General features: G+C 39.4%; 1 protein-coding gene and 1 long non-coding RNA gene across 9 annotated transcripts in view; one reads left to right on the forward strand and one right to left on the reverse strand.

Annotated features, from left to right (window-relative positions):
• The window catches only part of LOC131139316 (CUB and sushi domain-containing protein 1-like), a 373,565-nt gene that overhangs the window by 117,623 nt on the left and 228,687 nt on the right, over positions 1–27,255 (reverse strand). For all 8 annotated transcript variants that reach the window (XM_058088813.2, XM_058088812.2, XM_078795676.1 and 5 more), the window contains exons 10-12: positions 23,282–23,403; positions 6,276–6,379; positions 5,527–5,639 (exon numbers count right to left, since the gene is read on the reverse strand). In XM_058088813.2, coding sequence (XP_057944796.2) covers positions 5,527–5,639; positions 6,276–6,379; positions 23,282–23,403 — 339 coding nt within the window. The remainder of the gene's footprint in view (positions 1–5,526; positions 5,640–6,275; positions 6,380–23,281; positions 23,404–27,255) is intronic.
• On the forward strand, positions 1,115–8,094 carry LOC131139320 (uncharacterized). The gene is made up of 3 exons (XR_009132224.2): positions 1,115–1,308; positions 7,716–7,827; positions 7,983–8,094. It is a non-coding gene; the product is annotated as an uncharacterized LOC131139320 (long non-coding RNA).

Here is a 27,255-nt window from a genome sequence, read left to right on the forward strand (position 1 = left end):
AGTAATACGTAAACTAGTCTTCAAACAACTGCTAATAGCATCTAAAAATATGATACATTGTATTTCCAAAAAAACGTTGAGGTACCATATGTTATGGGTGCATTCTGCGTAATAGTGGAGTGGGGTTGACCGAAAAAAAGCACACACACTGTCCACTCATATCATGTCGTTAAAAGGGAAAATGAGGTCCCGCTCTTCAAATTTAAGCAATAGCTACTTTCTTTAGAAGAGAGCTGACAGCAGCCCTGATTGGCCTGTCGACAACATGACATAAACACTGCAGGGGACACCAGCAGCCAAGCTAATGTGGCTGTGTCAAGGCAGAGAAAATGGGCTGATTTTCTTGTGTGTGTGTGTGTGTGTGTGTGTGTGTGCACTGCAAAGCTAATGAACATGATAGAACCTTTAAGAGGTCCGTTCTGACGTGTTCCTTCTACTAGCTAAGCTGTCGTGAGGGACGTTGCAGAGCAATTTAGCTTTACTTTTGAAAGGCAAAACAATAAGTGGTCCAACAGGATGATGTTTATGCCAGCGAATAACGGATGGAGGATGTCTGTAAGTGTTCTTTAAACAATGAGATCTCACTCTGGTGCCTTCCTTAAAGAGACGAAATGCAGTGAGTTCCTGTTGATGTATTCCCCACCCATACCCCACTAGGGTCGTGGGGTATGGGTGGAGCTAATACCAACTGACGGTGGACTGGAAGCAGCTAGGGTACACCCTGCACTGGACTCCAGCCAATCACAGTGCAGATTTATTTATTATTATTTACTTACAGGGACAGTGAATAATAATACCCTTCTTGTCTGTAAAGCACTTTGAATTACCTTGTGTACGAATGGTGTGCTATAAATAAACATGCCTTGCCTTCCTTAATTGACATTTCCATCAATATGCCAGAATTAGCCAAAATAATTAGCCAAAACATACTGTAGCATTATAAGCTAGCTGTTGTTTTCTCATGTTTCACATAAGGATTGTGAATGATGGGCAAAATTCCCGAAAAAGAGCAGTTCCCCTTTAAGGGTGAGTTGTATACAATGCCTTTAATATAACTACTATCCCTCAATTGGGTCAATATATTGTGGTTTGTTGGTGCCAGTTCAAGATTAGCATCGTAGCGGTTGGCCAGCAATCACATTCAATGACTTTGGAGACTTTTTTTTCCCCATTTTGTCCTTCCTTAATGGGAAAGGGTTTTTTAATCAGCTGATATTTTTTGGCATTAAAATGTGACATTATACCGGTCATCTTGTAACACATGCTCCACCATGCTCCTGGATTAGCTTTGGGCAAATACACCTCAAGGTGAGTAGTCACAGTGTGTGCAAAGTGTGTGTGTGTGTGTGTGTGTGTGTGTGTGCATGTGGCAATAGTCTATTTCACTCATTATCTTTCTTCAGTTTTGTTCTCCAGTGTTTAAGTGATTCCTGTCTTTTACTTTCTTTAAAGAGTTTTACTGGAGCGCATCATCTGAATTTGCATCTCAATGCAACACTTCATGTGTCTTTTCCTTTTTTTTTGCTTCCCAATATGTGGTTATTATGCAAAGTATTATACATAAATAGGCAAAGGCATACAACATGCAATGCAGCTGATGAATTTAAATATTATGCAGGAGGAAAAGGCATTGATGAATACTTCAGCAAGTTTTTGGAATACTGTTTTGGGTGTTTCAATCTGGTAATTACAAATGAAATACGGTCTACTTTCTCACAATTCCACATACATATAATTTCATGTTCATAAACAAGTTTAAAGCGACTAGGCCTGTAGGATAAGATATTTTGCTGGACGATAATTGTCGTCCAAATGTACAAATTATTGCCAATGATAAATTATAGCATTGTCAACATTACTTTTAGACCATTTTTAAAAATAATATTATGATAATATATGGAATAATATTGGGAGTACACTGTGTCAAAACAATTCAACATTGTAATTGGAATGTCAAGAGTTTGTAAATACAATAAATAAACAATGTAATACATCAAACAAAGAAGCAACATTAAATGTCCTAAAAAAATCACAATCACAACCAAAAGCAAGAAAAAATAGAACTCTGTGAAGAGAGACGATATAATGCATGAATACTCCGGTTTCCTTCCACATTCCAAAAACATGCTAGGTTATTTGGCGACTCCAAATTGTCCATAGGCATGAATGTGAGTGTGAATGGTTGTTTGTCTATATGTGCCCTGTGATTGGCTGTCGACCAGTCCAGGGTGTACCCCGCCTCTCGCCTGAAAGAGCGGTGCAGAATCTGGGTGCTGAGCAGCTGAAGAGCCGAACACTGAAAGTAGTCATCTTAAAACAAAGAGTCGCAAACAGGGCAGCGGATGATGAACGAGTGAGTGAGTGAGTGAGTGGGATGTGGGGGAAGATCGGTTTTACAACCAGGACCTGCTTTAAAACCACAGTTTTAAACAACATGGGTTGGGAACAAAATGTGCATTATTAGGTGAGGTTTCCAGCAAGTGGTTTATGTATAACTAATGTAAAGACTAAATTATAATTACTATTAATTATGCCAACATTAAGTGAGAGCTCCAGACGAAGACATGCGGTGCTGAAAAAGGGGTAAAAATGCATTATTCACATTGATGCAGCCTTCGCAGGCGATTGCCTTCAGCCTGAAAAGTTGGCAGTCACAGTCCACTGAAAGCCTCAGTTACTGTAATGTGATGTGTTTCTTTATGATGTTAACGCTGTCTCTCTCTCCCTCACACTCAGTTGTGCACACACAAACCTACAAAGTTGCAAAAAATGTGTAAGGTTATTCAGCGGCACACATGCTTCAAGTATATACACCCACTTGCAGAGTCGAATAACTCTCAGGGTGTTACACGGCTCTGGGTCCTTAAAAGGATGACATTATAGGATGTGACAGCATGGCAGGGCCACAAAAGGAACACCAAAAGCCAATTGTTTAGTTATCCTGGGGGGGAAAAAACACAGGCTGCAAGTATATCTAGAAGCCATTAAGTATCAGCATGTTATTTGTTTGCTTCTTTCTTCTCCTTTCATGTTATCACTTTTTGTACATTCCGAAAGTAAATACTTAGTCTGTCCTGTCTGTCTCCAGTAAATCAAAAGTGCAACGCATACAAAGTTTACACCAGACTGTGAAGGATAGCATAATACCTCGCCTCTCGCCCCAAAGACAGCTGGGATAGGCTCCAGCATACCCCCGCCACCCTAATGAGGATAACCACCATAGAAAATGGATGGATGGACACAGACTGAGCAATTCCTCGATTAGTGCAATTAATTGCTTCCACACCAGCCCGTGATAACTTCATTTCTGAAGTAGGATTCATTAATAAAATTCAATATTTTCAGACTTATGTCATAAAAAAAGCTGTGTGCCCTCTTTTGAATGTGTTTTTAGAGCCCTGTAGACATTAACTAATACCCCTATAGTAACTTTACATTTGTATTACCCACTATACCAGACATAACAAGAGTAAATAAGCCAATTAAGCTATAAATAAGACTTGTGATCGTGTGTGTTGTTATAAATGTGTTCCTTTGGGAACTGAGGAGTGAGAGGACAGGAAGTGATGATGGTGTTGTGATATAATTCAAACCTGTGATAAAAGCTTGTTGTGCTTGTGATCAAGTCTGGTGTTTGTGTGTCTCAGTGAGCATTACAGCATTACAATTACTGACACCTAGTGACCAGTGTGGAATGAAACCCACAGTGTTATGTGACGTTCTTATACAGTGGTATGAAAAACTTTGGGCACCCGTGACAATTTCACTTTATGAATCACTGGTTGTTGGGATCAGCACTTTCGGTTGAATATATAGTATCATATAGCAAACAAACACAGTGATAGAATACTCACCAGTATGGAAAATGTACGCAAACTTTTTTGCGTATATTTTCAACACAAGTGGGACACAGGCTAATCAAGGTTCCTATGTATTTCCTTATGTATTTTCCAGTCATTTTGCGACTGCTATGTGAGCCATGCAGCGTTCAAACTTTAGCTGAAGTGAACCGAACAGCACCGCATTTCACCTTCACATCAACCTCTCAGGTTGCGTTCACATCATACATCAGAGCAACCACACCAGAGTTGGAGTTAAACCTAACTAAACATGACAGGTGTGAACACAGCTTTAGACTTGTATGAATATCACTCTTTATTTACACCAATCCAGCTACTGTGCAAGGTTACCTGCTCCCTGCACAATGACAATAATAAAGTCATGAATCTAATTTCATGTGTAAATCTAATATGCATGGACAAGAAGGTGAGTCATTCTGATGCAAATAGATTCAACTCAACATTTTAATTATAAACATTGGATTTATAGCATCTGAAGAAGAGAATTTTTGATGGAAGAAACCTGGCTTATATTATCCCCTTCACCAAAATACATTCACTCAATCTACTCAGTCTCCCTGGTGATATCACTCACTTGGACGAGCAGACTTCTTTAATTTGTTACTGTGACATTTGAGGATACGCGGCTACGGATGACAAAAACAAACACATATGCTAATTTTAGAGGACCGTGCTGGTGTGCCTGAGCCCTAGAATATGTGAGTGTGTGTGTGTGTTTATAAAAATGAGGTTGCCTTGCCTACCTCTGGTCTATACAGTACCTGGATTCTTCTTCTTGTGTACAGTAGTCCTGCTAATACACCAACAAACATAGCAACACCCACACAGCCAAACACCAATATAAACACTCTTGGTGTCAACTTCAAACCAGAATTAACCAGAGTTAATAAAGAGCAAAAAGGACAACAGATGGAAGAATCCATGCCACACACACCCACACACACACAAACTCAATCATAATACACACTTGATACTAAGCGAGCGGACTCCCTTGCCGAGTGACTGAACCTGGACCATCAGTGAATCAAAGGGTAGCAAAGCAGAACCAAGAGCACAAACTTGATCTCCTCCATATACTCTTCCTTGACTTATGTGAGATATCTTCTCAGTCAATTTGTCATTTTGTCCCATTCTACCAATTCCTCAGTGTTCCTGCCTGCCTGCCTGGATCCAATTACTACCTCCATCTTTACCTCACTCACCTTTTCTGTCACTTGTATTCAATTGAGCTGAATCAACTTACTTGCTGTAGCAGCATGCTAAGAAGTCATATTTAATCACAAAATGCATGGTGCGTCCTATAAATAATCAACGTTTACACAAACTCGGACATCGTCCATTCTCACCCTCACGTCTTCTTCCTGTCATGTCTTTATCTCTTTCTCTCACTCTGTGTGAGCTTGTGCATAATATAAAAATAACCAAGCAAAACGATCAACTGATTGACTCATAATTCATTTATTACCTTCTTGTAATTCACAGTTACAGGCACAGACAAAAACACACACACAGTCACGCACTCAAGAGGGGGAAAACAGGGTTGTGTTTACGACTAAATAAGAGCGTCAGCAATAATGTGACTTTCACACTCCATTATGTGAGCTTGTGTGTGTGTGTGTGTGTGTGTGGTAAACAAAAAGGTTCAAGGTGTTTCATGAGGACATACCGTCGTATACTGCCTTGAACCCTGCAGAGCCGATTGTGTCATCTGACTGTAGATGAAGCCACATCTGATTGGACAAGCTCACGATGATGTCAGGTACACTGGAGCCAGTGAGTCTACAGACATACACAGAAATTATTAATAAGAAAAAATAAAATAAGAACTTAAGGAAAGTTTCAGTGGATAGAATGTTTCCATGACTTGGCGACTGATAAACACCAGCCACCTCGTTAGGTATCACAGTACATCAACACAAGATAACGTGGTCCAGTTGATCGTTTAACGTCGAATGGTCAATCCGAGCAAAGACAATACAAGTTTTATGATGATGCCACATTGATATTGACACATTGATTATATCTAATAACACCCAATGTGCATTCATGCTCCTTCAATAACATTCTCAGCTACAATAAAAATGGGTACACTGTAATAAACAGAAAGTATAAACTACATACATTACATTCATTCATTCATTCATTCATTTTCTATACCGCTTATCCTCACGAGGGTCGTGGGGGTGCTGGAGCCTATCCCAGCTGTCTTACGGCGAGAGGCGGGGTACACCCTGGACTGGTCGCCAGCCAATCACAGGGCACATATAGACAAACAACCATTCACACTCACATTCATACCTATGGACAATTTGGAGTCACATGCTATGCATATAAAACCAATACACACAATGTAGTTTAGTGAGGAGTTTTGTTATTTTAATGTCCAAGTTCAAGTGTAAGGACGAGGATGCTTACACATAAAGTACCCGTCGAGTGTCTCCTATCTTCCCTCCGTCCCCCACGGTTAGTGTATCGTAGCCTCGTTCCAGGTCAAACTCTTCAAATGACAGCTTTATGACCTAGAAAACACAGAGAAACTTTTTTAAAAAGTACATCTGCTGGAAAAAAATCATAATAATAAATGAGAGGCTTGTTAAACCTGAGACTAATGACACGAATAACACCGCCTAGATGACAGAAAGAAGTACAATCTTTTGTTTCCGGCTGTGACCATTTTCTGTTTTTCAATTAACATGACAAATGCAATCCAAAGAAATTGACAGTGAAATGTTTATAATCCAACATAATGAAATAAAACACTTGCTTTTATTTGGCAGACTACTCTTTTACATTCATAGTTCCAAAAATTGCTCCCGGGGGAGGGGGCTCAGCACTCTTCACTGTGCACCCTCCTGCTGTCTGAGCCTGACAAATCGACTGCTAAATGCTTTACTTGAAGGCACATTGGTCACTTCAGTTGCATGCATGCTGCACTGGATCATCAATCTACCATGCACTCTAAAATGCTGTAATACTGCTATTCCATTATTTGCTGCTTGTCCATTATTTATTAGTTGTAAATCATATCACAGAGAGCATGAACGATGGGGCATTTCTGCTGTGTTCAGTAAACCTCAAAGAAGAACTGGTCTCAGCTGGAGCCTCTGGTGGAATGGAGAACTCCAGTGAAGAATGGGCATGAGATTGTGCATGAGAATCACAGTGAATCACACAGCACTCAATAAAATCTTATTAGAGGTAAAGGAAGAATGTGTAGTGTACGCAGTATAGCTGTGTGTTGTATTTACTCTGCTGAGCTTAAGATGCATTTACTCAGATAAACAAGTCAACATTCCAAATGATTTTTTTTTCTTAGATGAGAATAATACAGTCTAATAAATAACAAACCGCAAACATTTTGCTGGCTTATGACACTCTGTGCTGCTGCCTGTGGCCATATTTATTCATACAATAATGGCTCCATATAATGTGTATATGATGCAAAACTAACAAAATCAAGGGATTGTTTATTTTTTACACATATGCTTGTTTCCAGGCCATCATCTTTTCAATCATGAACGGTTGAGGTTCATGGCTGGTGAGGCACAGTGGAGTTAAAATGTTAATGTAGAAGAGAAAATATTCACTTTGGTTAAAAAAATGCTTTCAAATAGTCTTCAAAGACCCATTTATTGATTTTTTCATTAATTGAAAAATATTTGTGTTCATACATTTTATCTGCGTAATAAGTAAATGCAACCTATCCTTCTCGAGGAAAAGCTCTGAACCTTCGTTGTAAAAGTCTGATCACCTCATGATGAGCTTGCATGAATAATTCTCCATCTTGGCAGTCAAATTCATTAATTCATTCAGCAGAGCAGTAAACTCTTTTGCAATTGACTTGCTGCTTTCTAGATGGTGCTGCTGCAGTCAGAAAAGAGATGCTGGCTTTTCCTCTTTATGGAAGGATGGCAGTGACAAGCGCCTTCTTGCTCATGCATGCCCCCACCTCTTCAGGATGAGAAAGGTACTCTATGACATTTCTATGATCATGGCAACACGGTTGTTGTTCCAGTAGTACAGCACCATCATGTGTGTCAAATATAATATTGTGTGTGTAGTCAAATATTTCTTATCTTGTGTAAGGAGAAGTCTGTCTTCCAATGAGTGTTTCTGTTTCAGGTTGGATGCCTTTCAAAAGGGCTAAGTGAAGTGTTTTTACATTGAAGTCATTAGTGAGCAGCAGAACGGCGAAGGGCAGCTCAATATGCCGTTAACATTTGTTAAGAACACAGTGAAGTCCCAGCCTACAGGGGTGTACATACACCACTGTAGATCTCTTGGGGCATGATCACAACTTGGGAAAAAAAAAACAAAACAAGAAAAGCTTCTCCCAGTATCATAGCCTCTTGAGACAAATGCTTGATGAATGGCTGTGTTATTTTTTTATGTTACAAGCTAGGTTTTCTGCAACCTTTCAGTTTGTTCCAAAAAACACAGCGGTATGTAGCAGGTCAAATAAAGTCAAATCAACCAGTGAGGGATTGTTATTTCACAGTTTATCGCTGCCCTGCAGGCTCAGCTACAGACAAGGTGGTAATGTTTCATTATCCTGCTCAGTGGCTTTTAAAAAAATACACATATGCTATTGCTTAGGCAGACAGTCCTTCTTAAAGATTGGCTTTGAGGAGGTTCAAAGTGTCTACCGAAGGAATTTAGTATTATGGATAATGTAACTTGTTCATTTAAATTCCTCAACCAAATTGTCAGACAAAAAATACGTACAAGTTCCCCAGTTTTCTCCAATCCCGGCCTTAGTTTCTCGCTGTCAGCTTCCATAAGCTGAAGCTTGAAGTTCAGTGGAGATTTAACAGTAGGAAGAGCGAAGAGAGCAAACTCCTCAACATCAGATAAATGCTCAGCAACCTCACACAATTAAGCATGTTCTCATTACAAGCATAATACACTTTGAAGTCTAAATTTTTAACTTTAACCTTGCATATTTGGCCAATTTTATGACATTTAAAGGGGAAGTTCAGGTTCCCTTGTAGTCAATGAGCAATCGCCACTGCTCAGAAGATCCATCCATATGGTACTTCCCAGTAGCCTGAGATGCAGCATCATTCTAAGTCATCACAATGCAACATAATCGTCCTCAGGGTCACCATTCCATTACATGTAATGCTAATATCATACTTGTATACATATTTCTACATCTGATTGTCTCTCATATAAGGCAAGCATGAAGGGTCTCCTTTAATGAAGGTTTTATGACTAACTGAAGAGGAATTCATTAATATCTTTAGAATATTTGTCAGATGCAATCCATCAAAGCCCAAACTGGGAAAACATAAGAAATAAATTGTTTTTAAAAGCTTCAGTGCACAATACAAACAAGTGGCTTAAATTAAAATACCCTAAAATGACCTACAGGTGCCCTTCAAAGTGTAACCCTTTCAGAGGAAATTTTCATTTGCATTGCACTCTGATCCCACTTTTATTTGTATGTTACTGCTCACTGCAGCCCAAGAGAGTCCTATAAATCCTCTTTACAGTTAGTCTGGCAGACACGGTGAAATTTACAGTGGATACAAAACACACCACAAACAGAAACCAGCATAGTGAAACAGTGCCTGTACTTTACTCATCTCTAGTAACGGGCTTCTCTTTGTCTGAACTTTATCGTTCACAGAGAGGTCACTGTTTGGCAAGGTTTAGCTGGCTCAAGTTTAGCCACTTTGCAGAGAGCAGAAAGTGACCCTGTACAGATGGCCGGGCAATCACCAAGATAACAATTGTTATACAATCACTAATTAACCCTGCAGCAGATTTGAATGTCACAGGATCATGTGGAAAAATTGAATCACTAAGGAGACGAGGGTGATGGAATTCCCCTCAGTTCAATTCCTCATTTATCACGGTTAATTGATTCTAGACCCCCATTTAAAGCTTAAAAGTAGAGCTTGTGAGGACAGAAGCCATTTTTATGTTTGGAGATTCTTAATTCAGGCAATAAAATACATAACTTTTGCCTAAATATGCATACTTTTGACTAAAAATAAGCTGTATTCATCCATGAAAAAGCAGGATTTATGCATCCATTTCCTATACCCCTTGTCCTCACTATTGTTAGGACTATTGCAGATATGCTGAGGCATATCCCTGCTGTCTTTGGGCGAGAGGCAGGGTACACTTTGGACTGGTACAGTATGATTTATTAATGAATATACAGTATTTTTGAAAAAACTATGATGGAATAAATCAGTGAAATTTGAACTGTTATATGACGAGGGATGGCTGTACACACTCAATATTACACAATATTACTCAGTACACAATATTATTTCTTACATCCAATACAAGGGCTGCAGTTTATCCCAAAATATTCATATCCTGGGGTAAAATCATCATACCGAGAGGTGTTTCTAATAATTTAGTAAGCCTGTTTACGAAAGTTGGAGTTGGCTTGTTGGAGCAATATTACAGGCAGCTCACAACTGATTCAGTAAAGAACGATATCAATTTAAAAAAAAACGATACAGTAATTGCCCATTTATCACAGTTATCTCGTTCAAGACCCAACCGTGAGGGGTGAATTTCCGTGAAGTAGTATCCCTTTTTTATTAATCAAATATTTTCTTGGTTAGCACATACAAAAACTGTTTACAACTATCTACGTATAGGTTTTACCAATATTAGAGCCCTCTTGACATGAAATAACAACCCTATAGTCCACATTTACACACATGTCACACAATACAGTGGATGTCATTAGAGAAAATATGCCATTTAAAAAAAATAAAACTTGTGCTCGTGTGTGTTGCAACACAGAAAATGTGACAGCAGGGGTTCAGAGTTGAGTTTGAGTCCATCTTAGTGTGCTGATTATTGTGTTTTGATCAGCTTGCCTGATATATGACAATTTGAATGTCATATTTGTCACCTCGTACTTCGGTATGAGGTGCATTATTAAAAAAAATGAAAAAAAAAAAAACCTTAAACTGTATTATGGAAAGCAGGAAGTGAACAAATGTAACAGTTACTGGTTGTAAAAGTACCAGATGGAGGGGTAGGATTTAATAAGCTTTGCTTCTTCCTACTCCTTTTGGACATGTGGAACTGTGAACTGATTATGTGATACACTCAATTGTAATCTGATGCATGTTCAAATGAAATAAAACCATTACCATATTTTTATTTCACTAGATTTAGCCACAGCTACGTGTATGCGTGAAAATGCTTCTGAGGCAATATCATAACACTAATATGCCGTATTGTACCCTGGAACGATATTATCAAGTAATACATTTCAACCACGGTGTGGTGAGGGACGACATGCATTCTATTTTCCATAGCCCAACCAAAAAAGGCAAGAGTTTCTTGTAAAGCTCATTTTGGATGGTGCAGATGTAGCTCATCTAACTTAAACAACTAAATCCAACAAAATACCTCACCAAAGCACTGTAGACACAGTGAGCGTAATTTACATCCGACAAAAAAAAAGTGGAGTGAAACGGGGGGCTTTAATGTAATGGCATTAAACGCTAATCACAGTGATTGACATTCATAATTGACGACCAGTGTCAGCAGTCAAGCTGGTGTATTCAGCCAACGTCACCTCAGTGGAGACAAAAGATGAAAGACAAAAAGTGAAAAGTGAAAGTTGATTTAAATACCTTCAGATTTTTACCACAGGAAACTAAACTGTATGATAAAAGATATACTTTATAAAGCATAAGTGCATTTGTTGTAAATGCTGCGACGACTTCATTGTGTCTCAGCTGTTGTCGTATAATCTGACATGTGGGATGCATGAAAAGCACCAGCCCGTTCTGAAATAGGCCAGCATAGAAAGCATGAGCTGAACTCTGCACAATGTCCAGATGTTTCATGTTTATTTGGTGTGGACTCGCCCCGGGGTGACCTTTGTTTTGAATGGTGAGGAAGCAAATGGCTGCTGTTTAGTAAAATAACTCTCTTGTCGGGATGATAGGGCACCTTGGAGTGCTATTCACTGGAATGTTTTGGAAAATAAAGTCTAAACAGTCTCAGCATTTGGTGGATAACACACCATGGAAACCACATTTCTAATTGCGATACAAAGGGAAACCAGCAGACATTAGAGGTTTGAATCACAGACTAATTTATCATATTATGCTGATATTTTGCCCTTAATTATGACAATGCAGTTTCAGATCCAGGCCATGGAAACCAAAGTCATTGTTATTTTTAATGCTAAACACTCAATCCTCGTTTTTGGAACACTCACATTTTCTTTATTTCCATTTTCATTTTTGATTGAGTGAGACTGCTACATAACCCACCAAGGGGAACATAACTATTATTCATAAAATGTATTTTATTTTTTTGTCAATATTGTCCCGAGACCCGAGTTCGATTCCACCCTCTGCCATCTCTGTGTGGAGTTTGCATGTTCCCCCGTGCATGTATGGCTTTTCTCCGGGTACTTCGGTTTCCTCCCACATTCCAAAAACATGCTAGGTTAATTGGCCACTCTAAATTGTCCATAGGTATGAATGTGAGTGTGAATGGTTGTTTGTCTATATGTGCCCTGTGATTGGCTGGCAACCAGTCCAGGGTGTACACTGCCTCTCGCCCGAAGACAGCTGGGATAGGCTCCAGCATCCCCGCGACCCTCGTGAGGATAAGCGGTAGAAAATGAATGAATGAATGAATGTTAATATTGTAGAGTCGCTGGAAGCACTTCCTGCTTCCCAGCAGGCTTTGCTCAGCTGTTGTGTAAAAAAAAAAACAAAAACATGTTAAATCTTATTGTTTCTCATCCCTGTGGAAGTAGTTGCCGATTGCTGCATAGCATTTCTCGCTTTTTGTGGTTTCCCCTGTTCATTCCCAGTATGCATTTTGGTTTGGGACTATTCCCTGCCCAACTAAAGACCTACTTGTTTTCAAACTTTTCCTTACCGATTCGTTTGCAATATTTCTGTGTTTCTGGAACACATTAATTGGATTTCCTGGTTTTGGTTTTTATGTGTTTCACTTTTTGTTGAAACTTTTCGGATGATGATATGGATGTGATTGAATGTTGTGTCATACTGACAAAATACCTTTTTGAATTGACTTAAAAATTGGCCTATTCATGTATGTACTCATACATGTACTTCATGGTTCAACATCAACTGAGTAGCATCCAAACAACATATATACCCCCTTCTCTCCTAGAACATTTCTGGGTGAGGGTATGATAGTGACAGGCAAAGCTGGTAATTCAGTATATTATGTTCTGTCAAATAGAGTGAAAACCCAGAGTAGCTAAAAGGTTTGAATTGTGATAATGTGCTAATTAGAGCGTTATTTGGGAGTGTCATGCCATTAGTGAGTACTGGGACTGGGGATGATTATTTATTTCACAACTAGTGATGTATTCGGCTCAGTCTATGTGAGCAACGTCCAGTTATGTGTCCTTCATGTTGCATCAATTGCAGTTTTGCCAAAAAAAAAATCTTGCATCATTTCCACCGTAGACAAAAAAAGAATCCCCAAATTTACCAAAGAGGGACATTAGACCCTTCAAAAATTGTCATGACGTTCCAGGTCATAAAACTGCATCCAATCAGCCACTCTCGACCACACACTTGATGCACTGGTGATGGCACTTAGTGTATTTAATGGCATGGAACCAACACATCCAAAGACTCCACCTTCCATACAAATGTAAAGGTAAAACTAGGACATCACAAACATGTTATTTCCTAATAAAAAAAAAAAAAAAAATACACACATGGATTAAATCTTATGGGCAATCCAACTCCAATGCACCAAACATGCATGTTTTTGAAAAAGGAAGAAACCCCACGTCTGAGCACTTTTTAGTTTTTCTTCCATTGAGACAGGTTCAGAGAACTAATTAAAAAATATATATTCTTCACAATTACTAAATCAAACTGAATGACATTTGTCATTCGACCCGAAAAGGAGTGGAGTTAACAGCTGTCACTCATGAATGCGTGGGTTTTCTCTGGGTACTCCCGTTTCCTCCCACATTCCAAAAACATGCTAGGTTAATTGGCGACTCCAAATTGTCCATAGGTATGAATGTGAGTGTGAATGGTTGTTTGTCTGCCCTGTGCCCTGTGATTGGCTGGCGACCAGTCCAGGGTGTACCCCGCCTCATGCCCGAAGACAGCTGGGATAGGCTCCAGCACCCCCGTGACCCTCGTGAGTAAAAGCGGTAGAAAATGAATGAATGAATAAATGAATGAATGCTAGCACCCTCCATTGCAGTACCTAAGACAGCATTATGGAGGGAATAACAAGCATCCCGCTGGGAGTAATTGCCTCTTTAAAGTCAACCTACAAATGTTAATGTACAAATGTAAATATTAGCAACTGAAATTAATCACAAATGAGCTCAATGTAAAGGAATTAGCATAATTTCATTGCTTATCTACAACTTTAGTTGATGATTTAACGTTTCATAGAATTAAATAAAAAATATTCAGTCTTCTGTTGTTGGTTCACTGACCTCAATGTTTGCATTAAATCAAACCTGACCTAATGTGTCCTGACTTTTGGACTACGATGATGAAATAAATGACCCATGAATGAAAGTGACCAAATGTGTAATCGTAGAAGACCACACACACACACACACACACACATTCATCATGCATTCATCATGAAAAAAGACAGCAGTGATTAGACACCTAATGGGTTACGCCTGTGAGCAGTCAAGCATGGCTGAGACTTAAACAAAATGATTATCTTCTTGATACTGCTGAATCCAATGGCAAACACTAACACACAAACACACCTCAAATTATTAGTTTTTTCCTGATTGTACTGTTTCTGAAAAACACCTAAAAGTCAAATATTGACCCATGTTTCAAACATATTATCTGGTGAAATGAAAGGTAAATATCATGTTCTGTGTTTTTCTTGAGTTCTTCTTTAATGTATCTTGTGGTTCCTTTGACTTGTGGCCAGTCTACACCACCCTTATAGAAAGCATGCACACTTGGTCAATGCAATTGGTCCTTCAGTCTGCGTATGTAAACCCACCTCACGTCACGCCCTCTTCACGCCTCGACTTCACCATGAAAGGTCAAAGCAAAGTGACTCATCAATACGACATCCATATTTAACGACCCTTGATTGCAATGCTCTGTTGTTCTGAATCTTGGCTCCGTCTGTTGTCATAACACGGAGGCGTGGCTTGCCGTGATGTAATGGTTGACGAAAGTTTGAAATCCAGACAACGACCTCACAAAGAATCATATCTAAGGCATATCTTAATCTTAATCAAGCATAGCATCAGTGCGGGTGGCATAGTGATGACGCAACAGACTTTAAATTCAGTGGACGAGTAAGGAGGGCACTGGATCGTTCTCCATGCCACACAGATCCAAAAGGTTATTGGACATTCATACCTGAACTTCCTTCTTGTTATTCCTTGCCTGGTTCCCTCCAGCTACTGCTAATGTTTCCAAGGTTGCGGCAATGCAATATTTTTCTCTTGACCTCATCAAATTCTCTATTTTTGTGACCCATTAGTAAGCTTTTCATTCTCTTATACTTTTATTATTTCCCATTTGCTATTTATTTCAAGGTGCTCTTGAGTTAGCACCATTGTATTTCTGCACGTGTTTCTTTCTAATGGTACTTGTATCTCAGTTGCCGCATGTTAGGGTTCAAGTTTAACAAAATATTTAATAACAATGTCAAATATTCTGTGCTCAACAATGGTGAGTGATCTATTTTTCCTTGAGCAGAATGAGACAGCAGACCAGCAACCCGGCAGCTCCACATATTGACTTTTAAATGTTTAAACTTTAAGGTTTTAAGCAGCACAAAGACGTAAAAAAACACACACACGAAAAAAAACAAAGGCACATTCCCATAGTGTCATTTGTCTCTGTCTTAGCATGCTATTGATGAAACAAGTCATGTGGTATAATAGTCTGTTCAAGAAGAAAAGGGGAACAAGGGACAATGGAATTCAGAGGAAAGAAAAGTGAGGTCCACAGAATGATGATTGTTATTCATCTTAATACATGCTCATTTCCTTTCTGTGAATACTTTATTATCTCCTCTGGCCTTTTCAGCAATGTCTCTCTCTAACAGATCACGCAAGGTCCAAGGGAGAGTTTCTTCCTGGGCAACACACTTCACAGTTTTTAGATGTGCTTAATCATCTGGCTCAAAGCTCAAGGTAATTCTTCACAGGATTTTCACAGGACATTTGTTGCACAATGTTATCATTATAATCACCAAAATGGTAACCTTGCACTTACTGATGGGGCTAAATCTCCTGCTAGATGAATGACTGTTGAGTTTAGTGAATATTTTGAGACTAGCAAGGTTGGATGTGACACACGCTGTGGTAATTCTGTGTTCCGTGTCAGTTTGGTCCAGTTTGAGAAGAAAATCTTACCTGTGAGACACTATGGCAAGAACATTGTGTTCAGTTTCAACTGACACTGTTATATATGTATTATTTCAATAATTCTGACTGTGGATGTAGTTCCTTTGTAGTGTTACATTACACTGCATCATGCTGACCGAATATTTTGCCGACCATATTTGGCATGGAAAATGGATGGATGCATGGTATATACAGTTACATTACGGGTCAAACCTCACACCTTCACTCTATATGGAGTTATACCACTATTTCAGGGTTGACTACAGATTATCATTAGTCGAGATATTGAACAAGTTGTATATGGCATTGTGGCCACGACGTGTTAGTAATGTTTTATGGCATTAGATTTGATTACTACATGCCCAGCACAATATTTTTCTCCTCCCATTATGTGTGGAAGTGGTAAGATTTTGGCTTCTTAATTTGTCCTTCTTCCTAAATTCGTTTGAAAAACTTTCTTGCGAGTAAGTTTGCAATGAGTAAATCAAAGAGGCTAACTAGTTAGTTGTGTAGCTTGTTATACTAGCTGTCACTTGTGCCCCTTCAGTGATCCTGTAGCCTATACATTACAGTTGAGCAATGTGTTGTAAACAAAGAATAACGGGAGTGTAAAGGTGACTGTAAGGGTGGTTTTTATGTCTACAGGGATCTATTAATGATAAAAATGACATTTAGAAATTTGTCTATGCTCTAACTATGAAAATATATATTTTTTAATATCTTAACAACTGTAATTATTCTCTCCCTTTGCCTTGAAGCTGAAAATGGAGCTTAGGTGCACCCAAATTCTACCGATGATCCTTGGCATTTCTTCTGCAGTCCACTTGTTGTAAATTCAATTGATTGGACATTGATTTGGAAAGGCACACACTTGTCCTCACAGTTGATATGAAGCCAAAGGAGACGGGATTGTCTCCAAGCAAAGAGAGGGTACAGACAAAATGCTTCTGCTTTGAAGGGTCACATGAGCACAACAGTCTCTATCATTTGTAAATGAAAGAAGTTTGTAACCACCAGGACAATCCTCTAGCCTGATGATAATGGCATGCATCATATTTGAAGGAAAAACTGCTCCTCACCGAGGTAACAGTATAGAGGGTAAGGTGAATGCAGCCAGGTACACATACAACCCGCATGAAAACCTGCTCCAGAGCACTTGACCTCAACTTTTTAACCTCCTGACTAAAACGCAATCAAAATTTCAAGTTGAGGTGCAGTCGAAAGCTTATTTTCTGCAGTGCTCAATCACTGCCACATCATAAAAAGCATGAAAAGACAATAACTGTACAGTAATGAAAAACAGTGGAAAAAAGTTACACACTCACTGCAAATCATTGTACAGGATGGAAGTACTGTTGATACCAGAGCCACGCAATAAAACTATAATATTCCTGTACGATTTGTATGTCCTTCCCCTGCAGTTTTTTCATAATCCTTTAACATTTAAGTAAAAAAGGGTGACTGTGCAGAAAGAGGGCATAAGCATAATGAAAAAAACAGATATATTTGGACTGTTTTGTTGGAATTAGTGCCACGTAATCTTCTCGACCTAGAGCTATCTATCAAATCACGGTGGTACGTTGCAGATTGCTGTTTGTATGTTGCTCATTGAGCCGCAGCGCCATCAAGGCCAGAAAGGCTGAAATTTCTTTTATCCTGAGACTAATTTGACGGGCCAGGTGTGCATTCACTTTATTTTGAAGGATGATGGAAAGGAGGGAAATATTCAAATGACATCGCCGTTTAAGCCTCAAGCGCACCCTGAAGGTTCTGGCAACTTCCTCCCATTTCTATCAGTTGTGATGTCCACCTCCTGTCCCCGCCCCACTGAAGAAACCAATAGGGAGATTGTCAAGGGCCTTCATTTTTATTCAGTAAACATTCATGAGGCTCTCTATCCTCAAGGTCCTCTTGAAAATACAGCAAGTGACTCATTGTTATCTCAAGCTCATGCTGCCAAATTAAGGACGTGGTAGTGCACCGTGTGCACCTGCTGCTGTTTTTGTCAACAGCAGTTCACCGGCGTCCATTACAATTCAATCAACTCAGTCCAACCTAACACCCCTTTGTAATGGCCGCAAACTGTAATGACAGCAAAGAACCACGCGGGCCTACCACATAATGGACATGCTGGAAATACCAATGAAGTCATCAACACAAGATACAGTGTTATTCACAATGCTGTTGGCGATGGTCATGGTTCAGTGTTGAGGATGAGTAAAATATGCATTTACTTGCCTGTGTGGTTCCTTTATATTTTATTTCATTTATTTCATTCAACACTAGTGACTACCCTTTTCTTTGCCTTTTCATGTGAGGAGTGACATTCCACAAATGTCACCAGCTGCGGTGCTTTAGCTAATAATCTGTCATTACAAGTACATTGCTAATGCGTTGGTATGCCGAGGTAACAGACATAGCAAATTGCATCAATCACGACCAGGGTTGCTCAAATAGACATATTTAAATGTCTGAAGCGGGGGGGGGGGGGGGCATACGAATTTGAATAGTTAATGGAAAACTGCTATTTGTTGGAATTTTGCCCATCATTCATAATCTTTATGTGAAACATGAACAAATATTTTGTTCCACTTTTCTGTGCATTATAACGATATGTTGTCAGATATAATGCTGACAGCAAACAAATATTTTGTTGAGTCTTCATAGGAAAATAGAGAGCCAGTACCATCCAATCCGAGTGAGGTGTCAGATAAATATATTTATTGTGTTATCTGCTGCAGTAACAATAGCTTTTGCTTTGTGAATATGTAAAATGGAACACTGTTGGCTTGTTTTTGAAGGTTTTTTCTCAGGTTTTAGCGTCAAAAAAGGCAGGTCCCATTATGTGCATTGTTAACTAGCTCATACTAACTAGTTTAGTCTCAGTTCAGTCAGGCTCTCTCTGCTGTTGCTTGCGTTTATTATGTCAATTTCCAAGCCTTTGTATTGAGTTGTGGCCTCCTATAGAGCAGCTACACACGATAACCTGCACAGAAAACTTTCTAGATCTTCCAGAATTTGCACCTATTCCAGCTGTATTTCCTTGGATTTGTGCTTCCTGGTCTGTATTAATTTGATTTATGTGATGTATTCCATTATAACATGATGCATGTTCAAATGAAATTAAACCACTGCCATAACTATTTATTTCAGCCACGGTCCGCCACCAGGTATGCCTACTCTGCTGTGATTGGTCACATGGCCAAAGTGCTTCCTAACTACAAACGAACCTCGTGTTCTACTGCTTGAATTTAAATTTATTGTCAGTCAGGCCAGGATCACACTGACTCTGTTACGATGTCGTTGTGACCGCCGGGAGCTTTCCGCAAGATTGAAATCACTGTTGTCAACTCACACTAGCCATAATTACCATGCCGGTTTGGACGATATCTATCAACATTGTACACTCAAAGAACACACAACAAAATGAAGTAATTAAAGTCAGTCATTAAAGTAGTTGATATCATTCAATAATTCTAATCAATATGGCAATAAAGCCATATCCGGAAAGCTGAATCGGCAGTCAGATGGTGGAGTTTGTAACAATGAGAGACAGGAGGACACTGGACAAACTGTTCTCCATCATGGACAAGCGCACCCACTCCATCGAACAAGAGGGGCAGCGGAGCTCATTCTTTAAAACAGACTTCCTGACTATATTCATTTCACACGCCATCCAGTTCTATAATACCTTACCTATCTGTAAAAGATGATCCACCACATTATTGCATTGCACTGTCTGCCCTCCCTTGTATAAAGTGTACATTTACTTGTGTTTACCACAAGAGTGACTCAGGAGCAGGCTTAATATCAGATGACTGATGTCATTAGAGGGTTGACATGCGACCCAGACTAATGCTGCCATCGCTGTAATGGGCACCCCTGATATAACATATTTTTTCCATTCATACACTGTATAATTTAAAATTGTTTCAAATTATATAAAAAAAAAAAGTGTGGCGGGTTTTATTTTACCGTGTCACTGCACCACAGTCAATTGCATGTAACGGAAACCTGACTTGTATTGGTACAGAGTGCAGTGAAGGGGTGCACACTAAATTATATTTACCTATTCTGAGACACCATACTCCATCACAGCCTCAATAGATGGATAAACTCAATTTGTGTCTATCATCAGTGAAAACATCTCTATTAAGTTCTCCAGCCAACCATGTCACATGGAAATTTTTTGCTGCACACGTACCTTGCATGGAATAAATAGCTACTTAGCCTCACTTTTCTCATCTATACTTTCAACCTCCTTTTAAAAAAAAAAAAAAAAAAAAAACTTCTTTAAACTTCAAATGAGCTCCGTGCCATGTTGCTCTTATTTTGCTTCCCCGCTTTCTATTCACGCTATGTTAAAATATTACATTTTAGACATTTCGGGCATGAGAAAATGAGGCAAGTATATGGGGACATGGATGGAAGCGAGCGGAGACCGAGTACAGCAGAGAGGAGATAGGATACGTGATCAGACATGAACAGAAGATAATAGCACCAGGGAATCTGTGGAAAGATTTAAGATGTTGTACCGCAGGTCTATGAATTATTCATGTAGATACAACAATGACTCAACAACAAAGCTGCTGCCTTCACAAAAATGGGGAGGTGTGATGACCTTGCACTCAGCAATGGAGAACCAGAATGAAGCCCAAACAGCACTTGGTTCCCCACATGTGTGGGCAGTCCAGTCCAGTGGCGTATCTTTGAACAAATGCGTGGACATTTTCTTAGAGGCTTATTCAATCCTAGCCTTTTATTAAATAGGGCATTGTCTACTGATTGTTTTATTATTTTTCTATGAAAATACAGATTCACAAGAAACAATATTAGACGTACCCTTATTATATCTGCATAATATACAGTCCATAAAGTATCAAGTCATTCAAGTACTTCCACCAAAGTTTGTGATGGCTCAAACTGCTCTGTAAAACTAGAGGTTTGTCACGCACGAGCTTCCTTATATGCCTATGCACTTTTAGCATGATACGCTTTCTGCCCTCCCTCTGCTTCTGTGTTTACGTTGGTTTCAATGGCTCCTAGTGTTTCGTCAGGTGTAAGAGAAAGCTACATTTGTTTACAATTCCTAACGACACATACGGCACAAGTGGTTTGGAGTTCCTGATTCCCTAACAGTAAAAGAAAAAAAAAAAAACAATCAATATTGTGCATTTAACACTGGGCTGTTTCATGAACATGGGCCAGACTGACGCCTTTCCAACGTTACTTGGTGGTGTGGATGAGTCAGAAGAACAAGCAGTAAGTCACAATCAGTGGTTTCTGCAGCTAACGGCACAACACCGGAAGTCATCCAAAGCACTTGGGAGTGTGACCAACCATAGTGGAGTGGGCGTATCTGAAGGTGGGCCATGGGTGGAATAAATTAAAACAGACTGTTTTTGCAGGAACCACGGAATCCAAAGAAATATAGCAGGAATAGGTGCAGATTCTGGAAGATCGACAATGCTTTATGTGCTGGTTATCGTGTGTAGCTGCTCTGTAGGAGTCCACAACTCAATGCAAAGGGCCCAAAAATAGGTCCCCTTTAAAATGTACTTTTTTGTTATTATATGTCACTACAAAAATATGGAAGGAGACTTACTGAATGAATATTAATGAATATTAATTAATTGAAAATAATTCTGAATAGAACAGTTCAAATTACTTTAACGGTTTTTGAAATGGTCCCCTATGTGACTGTACATGTTTGATACACTACGTGTCTCTTTTTCTACTGAGCGTCACATTCTGAAAAATCAAAGGCTGTGTGGGGTCACATTAATATTTGTATATGTAGATTTTTTACTTTGAAGTGATCTGTCCTGTTATTTATTCTTATTTTATTGACTTATTTTTCAATATAATAAAATAACTAATATCTTGCTTTGTTTAATTTTTATATTTACCCTGTGGTTTTAATTTTAGGACATTTTTGCAGAGCTACTGCAGTTCCCTTTTCACAATTACATAATCATAAACATAATCATATGATGGTAAACCATGTCCACCTAACGACCCTAATGCTTCGTGCTGAGAACGGCCAGAGAAGGGACCATCTGACTCACTCCCCAATAGGTATTCTGTCAAATGATGCACTGAGGATACTTTTATGGTCTTCCGTGCAAGAGAGAAGCCTGGTGGCTGCACCTCACCACCCTGTCAACTAAGAAGGAGATTCTCCTTGACACCCCAATAACACCCCGGGATGTCTTTGGCACAGCTGTCATGTCGATGAAAAAGATGTGTGTGGACAAAGAGAAGGATGATCAAGCCTTAAAGTTGTGTTCACCAAGAAAGTCATCCATCCTCTCCCCTTCAGACCAGCTCCAAACTTTTGCCCAGGTTGAGGCACAACCACCCCTGGACCACCATCACCCTCACATGGATGCATCTCCTTGGTGTCCTTGGACATCTCACTCCCTGGCTCTACTCCAGCAAATGCTTCATTACCCAAAACAATACGAGAGTTTAGTGTATGGATGACATCCAAGAGGATATTCTAGTTCAGTACACAATGATGGACATGAACATCCTCAGATGTGATTCAGACCTCATATTGAGAAAAAATAAATCAGAAACTCCATGACATAAATATTGTCGTCAAAATAGGCCCAGGGATACCTCATACGTACAGGTCTATACAAACACCACATCCATCAAAAGTAGAGCTAAAAATAGACCATTTGACTGGGAAACAATGGCCAGTGATGGTAGCTGGACCAATGCAGACTAATGCTTTTTCAACCAAAGAGGAAACAGAGACAGTCCAAGCCAAACTAAATAGTGAGTACTAAAAAGTCATTTATGTAAGTTATGAGAACACCTCTGCAGGAGCACAATTGTATATTTATTGGGCTGCAGCATCAATGTAAGATCAATAAGCTAAAATACAAGTTATAGGAACGTCAAAGACCATAAATGAAGAAGTGTTTATTGCCTGTAACCAAGTACTGCACAAAGGGAAAGTTTAAAGACGAGAAATAATTCACATTAAAGAAAAATACTCAAAATGCATGACATTGTACCATATATGATGAAACGGCTTAAGGCCAATAAGGATTGGGGTAACACTTACCTTTGCAGAGTCCAATGCAGTAATGACCCAAACACAGTGAGCATTGTTTTCATATTGGACAGGATAATTAGGAGACGTGATGATCCCTCTGGGGCCCCGCAGGTTGCTCCCACAGGTACGTGCTGCAAGGAAAATAACAGACATGTTTTTAGACATATCATACAGACACAGACGATATAGAAACCGAGCAAAAGATATAGGCAGAGTGGTAAAGAGAGACTGCAGTAGTGTGAATGTGGACACTAAAAGACACATTATTGGCAATCATATTAACTGCATGCTGCAGAGATCCAGACTGCTCAATCAAACCAATTCATTAGAGTACATTTAATCAGATATTCGTCAAATATAAATGACAGGTTGAACAAAGGCATGCCTATTGTAACTAGTGACTGTGTGATCAAACAGAAAAATCAAAAACTTCAGGTCATAAATAAACTTCTTGTGGTACTTAATACTTAATCTGGCTAGTATTAGTTTTCAGCTCCTCTGTGACCCGGATGAGGACAACTGGATTAAAAATTGAACTAATTAAAAATGAAAAAAATAATAAAAAACAAAACAAAACAAAAAAACACAAGCTACTTGCAGCCGTTATCCACACAAAAAGGAAACTCAAACCTGAGTCCCCAACACTTCCTATCCGCCTCTCTTTCGGGTCCCCTGGGAAACGCATTCATAGTAATACACACAAGAATGGGTCCTATTTATGTCTTGAATTGTTTATTTACTCTTATTATGTGTACTATATTGGATAATACTATATTGGATAAAAAAGGTCACTACACTACATGTCTCGAGTATTCTAATAATGTGAAAAGCCATATTAAGAAGGTCACAAACAGGTAAACCAGGGATTACTGTATTGCCGTTCTTATTTGTGCCATAACAATGACAATACAGGTTTAAACATTTGCATGAAAAAACATGCAAAACTACAGTCTTCAATAGAGACAGCTTAACGATATGTCTCTGTGAAAAGACAGTGAAAGAAAAAGAGAAAAAGGTGATAGAGGAAGTGAGTGATGTAGGAAGGGCAGAAAGGTTAGAAAGAGACAGAAAAAAAGCCTGAAAGAGAAGAGGACCTAAGGATGACTGCTCTGCCTGTTAATTAGAAAAGAGAGCTGAAACACACTGTGGCTCACAGACACGCGCACACACGCACGCATACACACACAAGCACACAGAAACACATTAATGGCTATTCATTCCAGAGATCAGCTTCTAATTAACAGTTAGGTCTCAGAGGAGAATAGGGAAAGCTCATGGGTTTGAGTCCCTGGAGAGAGCCAACACCAGACACACTCAGCGGAGCAGTACAGTGCATCCTCATCTTGTCTGCTTGTGTGAATGCATCAAAGCATACAAAACACCGTGCATTAAAAGTTCAAGTGATAATCCAAACAAGTCAATTAATCACAGGCTGTCTCCATGTGGTGATCGGGTTCAAGAGGAGTGGGCAAGGCAGGGGGGGAGCTGTTCCTAAGAACTTTGCAGAGGGAAACCTGTCATCAATGGCAGATCCAGTGAACAGTGAAACATAAACATCAAGGTGTACTGCACAATATAATGAAATGCAATACAAGAACAGCATCAAACAAAGTCATGCTCAGTTTTGATTAACATAAACACTTTTTCGAGAGATATTAATTCAACTATGGATGTTCCTATTTGGGTTTTATGCTGCAGATGGGGCAGAGCTGATCAGGGCAGGGCATTATAAAACAAGTGCTTTTCACTGATATCGGCCAATATCGGCGGCTGATCAGAGAACCCCTATACAGTAAAGTCTTGTTATATCGATATCGGTTATAACGAATTACTACTTATTACGATACTATTTTCATTTCCCGGCAAATTTCTAGTCTTTTATGATATAATTAGTTCTGTTAGTACGATACCCGGTTATTATGATAATCCGGTTACTACGATGCCCTTTTCATCTCCCGCCAGCCAATTTGGTCTGCTTATATCGAAACAAAAGCAGCTTAAATCAATCTTTGCTTAAGGATTTCAATACCAAAAAAGAACACAGCGAACGGCTGCTTCCAGTCAACTTTATTTTTCACACTTCCACCACCAGAGCACAGCACACACACCGATTCCCGCACTTCCTGGTTCACAGGTCATGCTCAACCCGCCCCACATACAGCTGGCCAAACAGCTGGAAGCAGCCGTTCGCCGTGTTCTTTTTTGGTATTGAAATCCTTAAGCAAAGATTGATTTAAGCTGCTCGACATTGTTCTATACTATAGAACAATGTCGAGTGCATTATTGCCCACTTTTAATGCAGTTCGGCGCAGGATCGGATATATGGATAGTCCGGTTATATCGGTATTTTTTCCGACTCCCGAGAATATCGATATAACAAAACTTTACTGTATTTTACAATTGTGAGTGGTGTGATTTCTTAATGTGTTGCATGTTTGTAAGAACATCCACCAATCCAACCAGTGATCATGGAGGAGTGGAAGAGAATTCAATTAACATTTTATGCCCAAGAGGATTAAGGCAGTGCTAGATGACAATGGTACTGGTTCTCACACTAAAATATGGACACTTTGGACAAAATTTTGACAATTATGTGCTTTCAGCTATTTGGACAATAACAGCTTTGTGTACAGCTGTGAGAACATGTGAGAATATGATGCTTGCCCAACACTTTTGGTAGGCGTACAATATCAATCAAAAGTAAGAATTTGGGTGTTTTTTCGAGGAGATAAAACATTCCTCATATTCATTCATATCTGTCCCTGCCTCGCGTTCCCTCCAGCTCCTGAGAAGAGTGGCTGGTATCATGAGGGCGGGTGCGTCTCAGCAGCCACACACTGACTTAAGATGAGACAGAAACTAGGCCCACAAACACACACAAACACACATACAGTGTAATACAATGTGACAGGGATCTTACAGTATGTGTCTGAGCATAGGGACGGCCTGTCCGTCAAACACACACAGCTAAAGGCAAAGACTGCTGCAGAGGTGTGTGACACCATCCTTTGGATACATGCTGTCAATGTAGGCGTGTGTGTTTGTGTGCGTGTGTGTGTGTGTGTGTGCTTTGTGTATATGCAAGCTGTCTGCCTTTTCATTGTAGAGCAATAAAGGCAACTGAGTATTGTCAGCAAGTACGTGGGCAGTGAGTGTTCCTGCATCATTTGCTCTGACGCTCACACAGCCACCAGTATAGTGCGATCATCAAAACACACAACACATGTACAGTAAATGATATGATGAATCTATCATATTGGTGGAACAAATAATGTCACTGCCAGTCTGAAAAGAAAACATGACATTAAATTCCTTAGAATGCTTATCCCATACTTCAACACCTACTACAGATGTTTGTGATGCTATCGGTCATACAAAGGTTGCAAATCACCCACATATGCTGTATTAGCTGACAACATATGTAACACTTGAACATCTACTTTGCATGATATGCACACATTAGGTCAATGGGTCCTTATGCTGTATTAAATATTCAGCTTTCACAAAGATAAGGAGCAGTGTTTATTGACACTGTTAAAGAGCTATTCATCCAAGCATATGTTTATTACTGGTTGCATCCACGTACAACTGCACTGAATCACACTGAGAGCTGTTTTGTTGTTTGTTTTGTTTTGTTCTACGATGCTGCATACTACAACCAGTTGTACAGTTGCTTCTTGGATCACCATTATCTTAAACTTGCCACCATAACTCCTGCTCTACTGTTTACTAACTTTCCAGATACTTTTTTTTCCAGAGGGTCTCTGAGTCACGGCTGCATCCCTCCAGGTCACTAGTGTCTGTCAGTGACAGGAATAACAACTCTGACTCGCTTGGGCAGAGGTTGTTTGGCACTGCCTTTCGGTTTGCATGTATAAAATCGCCCAGACCCAGAAAATATGATGGCCTGTATTTTCCAGATCTATTTTTTTAAATGTTTATTCTGGTCAATATCATATATCAGTCGAGTGTGGAGTTTACTC

Source organism: Doryrhamphus excisus, linkage group LG13, assembly GCF_037039965.1.
Source record: "Doryrhamphus excisus strain RoL-2023G ecotype Guam linkage group LG13, RoL_Dexc_Guam_v1.1, whole genome shotgun sequence".
Lineage (NCBI taxonomy): Eukaryota > Metazoa > Chordata > Actinopteri > Syngnathiformes > Syngnathidae > Doryrhamphus > Doryrhamphus excisus.